We start from the raw sequence: 9,330 nt of genomic DNA on the forward strand, positions 1-9,330 counted from the left end.
TGCCCTATGACCCAGCAATTGCGTTGCTGGGGATTTACCCCAAAGATACAGATGCAATGAAACACCGGGACACCTGCACCCTAATGTTTCTAGCAGCAATGTGCACAATAGCCAAACTGTGGATGGAGCCTCGGTGTCCACTGAAAGACGAATGAATAAAGAAGATGTGGTTTATGTATACAATGGAATATTACTCAGCCATTAGAAATGACAAATATCCACCATTTGCTTCAACGTGGATGGAACTGGAGGGTGTTATGCTGAGTGACATAAGTCTATCAGAGAAGGACAAACATTATATGGTCTCATTCATTTGGGGAATATAAAAAAATAGTGAAAGGGAATAAAAGGGAAAGGAGAAAAAATAAGTGGGAACTATCAGAAAGGGAGACAGAACCTCAATGACTCCTAACTCTGGGAAACGAAGTAAGGGTGGTGGAAGGGGAGGTGTGGGGGGGTGGCGGGGTGGCGGGCAATGAGGTGGGCACTTGACGGGATGACCACTGGGTGTTATTCTGCATGTTGACAAATTTAACACCAATAAAAAATAAATTTATTAAAAAATAAAAGTTATTTAAGTCTACTGTCCTGAAAATGCAAATCAAAACTACAATGAAATATTTCCTCACACCTGTCAGAATGGCTAAAAAAACCACACCCACACACACAAATGACGTTTTGGCGACAATATGGAGAAAGAGAAACCCTCTTGCCCTTATTGGTGGTAATGCAAACTGGTACTTCTTTACTACTCTGGAAAACAGTATGGAGCTTCCTCAAATAGTTAAAAATAGAAACTGCCCAATAATTCAACAATCAATTGCACTATTGAATATTTATCCAAAGAATACAAAAATATAATGCTAAGTGAAGTAAGTCAGAGAAAGACAAATACCATATGATTTCACTCATATGTGGATTTTAATAAACAAAACAAATGAGTGAAGAGGAATAAAGAGAGAAAGAGAGGCAAACCAAGAAACAGGCTCTTAACTATAGAGAACAAACTGTTGGTTACCAGAGGGGATGGGTGAAATAGGTGATGGGGAATAAGGCAGGTACTTGTGATGAGTACTGGGTGACATATGGAATTGTTGAATCGCTAAATAGTGCACCTGAAACTAATATTACACTGTATATTAACTAACTGGAATTAAAGTTTTTTTTTTTTATCCATGAGAGACACACAGAGAGAGGCAGAGACATAGGTAGAGGGAGAAGCAGGCTCCCTGCCAGGAGCTTGATGTGGAACTCCATCCCAGGACCTCAGGATCATGACCTGAGCCAAATGCAGACACTCAACCATTGAGCCATCTAAGTGTCCACTAACCAGAATTATAATAAAAACTTAAAAAAAAAGACTACTGCCCTGATATTCCTTCTGACTTTCAATTATGGTTTGTCTGATCTGCTTCTAGTTAAATTCCAGAATAGGCTCTCATTTTAAAAGAAAATGGTCTATAAAAGTAAGAGTATGATTTTTAATAATTATTAGGTAAGTCACTTTACTGATTATGCTGATCTTCTTTACATTTTTTCCCAAATCAGAAAATTGCGTAGGTTTATTAGTGTGCAAAGAGTTGATAGTGTTACTCAATCTCTTCATATATTACAATAATTTACAACCAATTGACAGAACTCCAGGATATATTCCCACGACACTAAAAATATTTCTTTTTTTTTTTTGGAACAAGGAGGCTATTGAAAATCAGAATCACAGACTTACAAGGGAAACACTGGTAAATACATATGGAAGTATATCTATACTGTAGGTGTAATGTGCTGTTCTTAAAACAAATTGCCAAATATTTTGCATGCTGTGGTTTTTCTTTTGTTTCTCTTTTGGTCCAGCTTGTAACATTTTCATCCTCCCTTTCAGTATTATGTTAGGACTACCACTGCAAGCCTAATATATTAAGGCAGCATATGAATATGTTCTGCCCGTTTATTATTTACAGCCCTCTATGAGTCATTCCACATAGATTCATTTGTATGGGCGTTTTCTCCACACAATGTTTTCTGCAACTCATCTTTATACTCTGAAAATATGAACCTCTTTAGCCAACACCTACTAGCTATCATTTCTTATTGATAACTCTTATCAAAGAGTTCAAGACTTTGGTGCAATAAATACAGGAGAGATGGCAAGATTGCTGGGAATAAGAATAAAGATTACACACACAGTATAGGCCTTTGTTCTTTAAATATTTGGAAGCTTGTTGAAATGAACATGGAATGCTCATGCTGTGTAATTTGAACTTTAAAACTTTGAAAAACTAATAAATTATACAATGTTCCAAGAAGGTGTCTCAAAATGACTATTATGCTGAATGAAATAAGTCAATCAGAGAAGGACAAACATTATATGGTCTCATTCTTTTGGGGAATATAAAAAATAGTGAAAGGGAATAAAGGGGAAAGGAGAAAAAATTAGTGGGAACTATCAGAAAGGGAGACAGAACATGAAAGACTTCTAACTCTGGGAAATGAACTAGGGGTGGTGGAAGGGGAGGGGAAGGGGAGGTGGGCGGGGGGTGGGGGTGACTGGGTGACGGGCACTGAGGTGGACACTTGATGGGATGAGCACTGGGTGTTATTCTATATGTTGGCAAATTGAACACCAATAAAAAATAAATTTAAATAAAAAAATGACTATGAGAATCACTGAACGTAATAGTAGTGACTTATGAACAGTTCAGGACCACAGTTTCAAAAGAGTCAATATCTTTAAATACCATCTGATATTTATGCTGACAGAATTTGCCAAGGCAAACTGCCATTTGAATACATTCCCTGAATAGTTTAAAAGATGCTTTTGTGAAAACCTTTCAAAGCCAATAACATGGTTAAAAACCTGCCTCAGGTTATTGTTCAATGTTGTTCTGAACTTTGTACAGGAAGAAACATATAAATTACAATCTTTTTTTTTTTAGATGAAACAAACACTTCCTTGATTTAGGATAAAACCTGTAATTCTGTTCTCATGTTAAGAAAGCAATAGACTGTGCTAGAAATAAAACCTCTTCCCCTCATCCTTTTCCTCCAAAGGAAATCCCTCATTTAAGAGACTCATTTTTTCTCTCCTTTTCCTGAAGGAAATTAGGAGAAAAAATAAAGTATACAGTCTCTTTGAAGTACATGCTTTTTGTCTTTAAAAACTAGACATATATATGCTCCATTAGAAATCAAAAGAAGGATGCTAACACCATAGCTGCTGATGTAAAAAAAAAAAAGTAAGCTCAAATATACTTGTTTATAAAGGTTTTCACTTTTAAATGGGGTTTAATAAACAAAAAGCAAAATCAGACTATAAATACAAAGAACAAACTGATGATTGCCAGAAGGAAAGGGTGTGAGGGTATGGAGAAAATGGGTGAAGGAGAGTGGGAAATATGGGCTTCCCTATATATGGAATGAATAAGTCACTGGAATAAAAAGCATAGCTCAGAGCTACAGTCAATCATGTTATATTAATGTTGCATGGGGGCAGATTGTAGCTACACTTGTGGTGAGCATAGCATAATATATACAGAAGTTGAATTACTATGTAGTACACCTGAAACTAATGTAACATTGTTTTTCAGCTACAGTCAAAAAAATTTAAATAAAAATAAATGGTATTTAAGAGCATGGCAAATATCCCAGTTGTTTTACCATGAATTGCCATTATCGCGAAAAGAAATTTGGATCACAGCAGTTTAAGGACCAGTTCACCTTTCCCCTTGCCTTGCCTCGCTTCCCTTCCCCACCTTGCCACAAACACACACAAGGACAGCTTGTGGTTTCATGGCCGGAAAAAAGGCCCAGCAATTTATCACATCTCCCTTAAACAAGAAACAATTGGCATGGGCATTTTTAGCCAGCAATTAGTTGGACTTACAATTTCTACATCTTTATGTAACTGCAAGTATAAAAGGGCTGACCAAAGCTGAAAACATGGGCCTCTTTATCTTATGACCTCATTCCTTTCTCTACAACCTACTTCCCTGAACAATCATTCACTTTAGTGAACACACCCTTGAACAATTTATCAAAGCAACACACCCCTCCCCACAGAACAGGAAATTTTTCTGATACTGTATAGAAATCCTGGCACAGCAAGGGACCTACCCACAATTTTCGTCACCAAAGAAAAGGGGGAAAAATCATGTGAACAAAGATAAACCCAAATTGAGTAATTGATAGCAGAAGCTCTCAATAACACACATAAAAACACATTTTCCCTGACCAATTTCTAGAGTTAAATTTGGTTGCAAGTTTTAACTTCAAAATAATGGTAACCCATATTAAGAAGACTAAAACTTGTTTTATTCAATAAAATATTGATGGCCAAAGCACAAAATAATATTTAAAAATGAAATAGAAATATATGGAACACTTACAGACCAAATCCTGTATATCTATCTTCAATGTGGACTCTCCCTGAGATAAGCAAACAGTAGTCATCCAAATAATCACAGTGATTCCCCCATAATAGGCAATTAATAAATATTCAATTCAATGAATCCCTGTTATTAAAAATATTTTATTTTAATTCAATTCTCTCACACACAACAGAGTTCCTTTTGCATACATGGAAAATATCTTGAACTTCATGAAAAGCTAGATTAGTGGATGGGAAATATATATGTTGAGTAATTTTGCATCAATGGCATTCATTAAGGCAGTATTTCATTTTGAGTTAATGATGGTAGGTTAATACTTAAACTTTTTAAAAGATTGAACTGTAAGTTGTTTTATTTTGTTTTGTGTAGTTTCTAGAACTTCATGTATTCACAAGACTTCATTCAGTTTTAAAATGCATCTGTGCCCTTGATTAACACGTGTTTGATTTTACCTGTCCATATGGATCAACCTGGTAATTTTAATTCTAGAATCAATTTAGACAATTTCTACATTGTCTGTTTTCTACATTCAATTTTCTCTGCTCTATCAACCAGATAAAAAATCACTGAGAGAATAATAAAATATATTAATAATTATAGACAGGAAACAAAGCAACAGTATATCTAGAGAAATTTAAAATATATTTATACTTATAAACACCATTTTATTGCACCAGAAGGTGACAGAGGAAAAACACGTACTAAAAAGCCAAATAGAAAATACTAAAGTGTTGTAAAGAGCATTTAGTTAAATCTAAAATATCTACTACATAAGTTAAAATTAAGATCTGGAGGGAAACAAAGAAGAGTGACATCAATTTCAGTTTTTCAGTGGGAACATATTTTATTATATAAATATAATTATTGTATATAATTATATATAATTATTTTATATATAATTATTTTATTTTATTTTATTTATTTTAATGTAGGCTCCACATCTATCATGGGGCTTGAACTAACAATCTTGAGAACCAGAGTCACATGCTTTACTGAGTGACCCAGCTAGGCAAACCAATTATATATATTTTTTAAATCTTATAAATTATCTTAATTATCTAAAAACACCAAAATGCTAAAAGATAAAGTAAAAATTTAACTGAATTTGTGATGACCAGCAATTGATTATAATACACATTCTCCTACCTGCCAGAATCACAAACTCTAGCATCAGAATAGTTGCTACATACCAACTCAAAATGTCTCTAAAACATGACATATAAAATAAAATAAAATAAAATGACATATTAAAGAGATACTTTATTAAAACATGAAACAAACAAAAAAGTATTTTGAGTAATATATATTGTTTGCTTTTGTTTGGCATTGTATGTTATAAAGCTCCTGCCACATCTTACCCATTACATTAGCATTAATTAATTTCAGATTAATTTCAAAATCTAGGATCTACTTTACACAATGTCATCCTGCCAAAAAAACAGGGAGAAAGAAAAATAAAATAGAGTTTCTTCATCACATTATTTGTGACAGCTATCAAAAAGCTTTCTTGCCAAATTATCTTTCAGTAGACTTGTAAATACCCTTTGATATCTAACTCAGTTTGAAATTTTATAGTCAAATTTTCTTCTTATTTCACTAAGGGAATGTCCTTAAATTAAACATTTAAAAACATTAATCTCTTTTGTCAATTTGCTATTAAAGAGAAATAAAAATTTAACAGCAGGAATTTAACAAATTATAAATATTGACTATAGAACAAGTTTTAGGATCACTTTATTGTATACTCTTAATTCAACTTTCCTTTTTAATAAATTAAATTTATATAAATTTTTAATAAATTAAATTAAAATTTTATTTTATTTTGTAAAGATCTTATTTATTTATTCATGAGAGACACACACACACAGAGAGAGAGGCAGTGACATAGGCAAAGGGAGAAGCAGGCTCCTTGCAGGAAGTCTGATGGAGGACCCAATTCTGGGACTCTAGGATCACAACCTGAGCCAAAGGCAGATGCTCAACCACTGAGCCACCCAGCATCCCTAAATTAAAATTGTAAATTAAATGCTTTAAATTGTCCTTTACTACATATCCAGAATTTCACCTACCTCATCCTCACACACCCCTTAGTTTTCTTTCGTTTCAATTATAAATAACTTCAGACTTCAGAACACCCCATTCCAGTCTCTTATCCCAGTTTTTGTGGCAATATTTTGTGTCCCTAGGTTTCTTTATAAACTCCTCTACAGGGAAATGTGTTTCAGGATGGAGATAGTCTTATAAAAATCTCTTTAGTAATTGTCAGGTAAAGAGATGATAAGTCCTGTAAAAAAGCTCAAACAGCTTGGTCCTGAGATTATTAAAAATGAAAGTTGAACTAAGGAATATACAATAAAGTGATCCTAAAAGTTAATATGTAGTCAGTATTTATAATTTGCTAAATTTTTGCTGTTAAGTTTTTATCTATCTTACTAGTAAGTTGACAAGAAAATAAATTATTGTTTTTAAATAACTATGCCAGATAGGGTGATTTTTAGCATTTCTATAATAAATGGTAACTTGTTTTTGCATTGTTTTGGGGCTAATAAGGGACATACATGACACCTACTATGTTGTTCATTAACATCCTAATGCTAAATATTGGCATGTTCATTCACATTATTATCAGTTATACAAAGTAGTATTTTTTACCTTCATATTTTTTCTTCCTTTTGACTTCAATACAGGTGCAGTTTTTTTCAACTAGGAAATTACTGACAGTAAATCCTAGATTTTTTTCTTCATATTTTTTCCCTCAAATTAAGCTAAGCATTAAATACCAGTAAAATTGTGGCCTTTGTAGTTGTGTTATCTATATCTTTAAAAAATATTTTAAAGAGTTTTAACATATACTTTAGAAATATTGCTTCATATCCTACCATAAATTGTGGCTTTGGGGAAAATAACTTGTATTATTCTAGATCAGTAAAATAATATAACATCAGATAATATTATTCCAATGATTGCTTTTTGAATTTTTACAGTATAAATTTTTATCTTGAAAACATAATTTTAGTTTGGACAGATGTTTCCAGAAAGCTTAAAGTCATGCAAATTTAGTGTAAGGGTATTCAAAGAATGAAAACACAACAAAGCTTTTAATTTTATATAGCCTTGCAATGTTCCTTTACATTCATTGGCAAGATTATTAGCACATATACTGATGCTAAAATAACCCCTTTAAAGGCAAATTTATTTTATTAAAAAATTATTTTATTTTAAAAGGTGTCTTAGAGTTCTGCTTTTTAAAGTTTTTGTATAATAATTACTTATATCTGGCCTTCCTGAATCCTATATCCACTTTTTCAATCCTCTTACCAATATTCATATATTATTCACTTTGGCTGACACCAGTGTGTCATTTTCAGAAGATGAAACACATATGACAATCTGTACAGATATTTGTTCATGTCACTTATCCAGGAGCAGCATACTATTTGCTGAACACAAATAACTGCTTTTCGTTCCATATAAGCCATTGTCTCTGAACTGCCATATTTAATATAAAAAATCTGTTTACTTCTGAAATAAAGTGAATCAATGTGAACTTATTCTACAAAAAATATTGTATTTAAGTTGAGGATTGCATTACATCAGGGGCAAAAGAATACCTCAGTTCCAAAACTTCAATCAAATCCAACAAAAAAATGAGTCATCCTATGCTCTAGTTAGATTATGAAACTCATTGGAGCTGTTAAACAACCACAGGCACTAGTAAATGAAAAAACAACAAGAGAAGGAATTTGGATGACCGTATATTGCTTATATAGCTGCAGTCCACCAAAAGATAACATCCTATAGAATAGACAGAGAAGTAGAAAAAGCAGAAAGAAAAGAAATGAGGTTGTCTCTACAAATCTGGCATAGTTATCTTCATGGTACCTGAGAATGGTTGCTCCAAACCAAATTTTGGTGGGAAGAGACAGCTTTAATAGGAGAAAGCACTTCCTGTGAGGTGATGGGGTTCAAGGCCTGAACCACCTTGTTCATTGGCCCACTGTAGGTCCTCACTCTCTCATACACTACATTTTTTTCTGGAGGGTTCTGGGTTTGGCTTGACTGATGGTAGCAGTGGTAATGCTGAGGCTGGCACTGCAGCACCTCTGGGGGCTGTGGAGTCCCACAGCTGCTGCTGCTCATCTCACTCCAATAGCTTGAGCTCATGATGTTCTTAGTGGTCAACAAGGTACTTCCCAGACGCTCTCCCTATGGAACAAATATATAGAGAGAGAGAGCATGCTCGTGAATAAGGGTAAGAAGGAAGGCAAGCAGGCACACGTAGAAGTCATTTATCAACCCCCTCTGCCTATAGTGGTGCCAAGGAGAGGTTAGAGTTACCTGAGCAGCAGCAGGAACTGGTCTGGCAGCTGCAGAGAAGGGAGCAAAGTTATTTGAGTACAAATAAAAAGCAGAACCACCCTGTAAGATTGCTCCAGGAAATGGTACTGACACGCCCCTCAGGATTACCTGCCAGGAGAGGCCCTGCTTTGCCACAAAGATACAAGGCTGCATTCAAGTAGATAAGAGAGTCTGGAAAGAACAGAAATGAAGAATTTTAGGGATGAAACCAGATCTTCCGAGTCCACAGGCTTGGAAATTCATTTAACTGTAAATAGGCAGACAAAGACACGCTCATGCCTAAACTTCCTAGAGAAAAAAAGTCACAAACATCACATGAAAGTGACCTTCCCATGGTTCTTAAACTTAGCAAAGAGAATTATAGGCATGGGTATATATGGGTATATAGGCATGGAATGATAATTCCAGAGTCCCAGAACAAAAGACAAGGTTTTAGCCTAGGGAAACACTAATTTTCAAAGATAAATTTGCATTCTTTGCATAACCCAGCTGGTAATTTCATTTAAGGAAGATTGCTATGGGGTCTCTGTCTAGCAACTCTAATTTATGGACCTGTGTATCTTGCTCCAGACCTCCTATGACTTTC

The 9,330-nt window shown here is 34.2% G+C and overlaps 1 protein-coding gene across 2 annotated transcripts in view; it reads right to left on the bottom strand.

The window, feature by feature from the left end:
* Positions 1–8,739, bottom strand: part of POF1B (POF1B actin binding protein) — a 92,946-nt gene extending 84,207 nt beyond the window's left edge. For both annotated transcript variants that reach the window (XM_041740315.1, XM_041740314.1), the window contains exons 1-2: positions 8,724–8,739; positions 8,268–8,591 (exon numbers count right to left, since the gene is read on the bottom strand). In XM_041740315.1, the coding sequence (XP_041596249.1) occupies positions 8,268–8,549 (282 nt within the window). In that variant the 5' untranslated portion in view covers positions 8,550–8,591; positions 8,724–8,739. The remainder of the gene's footprint in view (positions 1–8,267; positions 8,592–8,723) is intronic.
* Positions 8,740–9,330: the final 591 nt, after the last annotated feature.

This window comes from Vulpes lagopus, chromosome X, assembly GCF_018345385.1.
Source record: "Vulpes lagopus strain Blue_001 chromosome X, ASM1834538v1, whole genome shotgun sequence".
In the NCBI taxonomy this organism is placed as follows: domain Eukaryota; kingdom Metazoa; phylum Chordata; class Mammalia; order Carnivora; family Canidae; genus Vulpes; species Vulpes lagopus.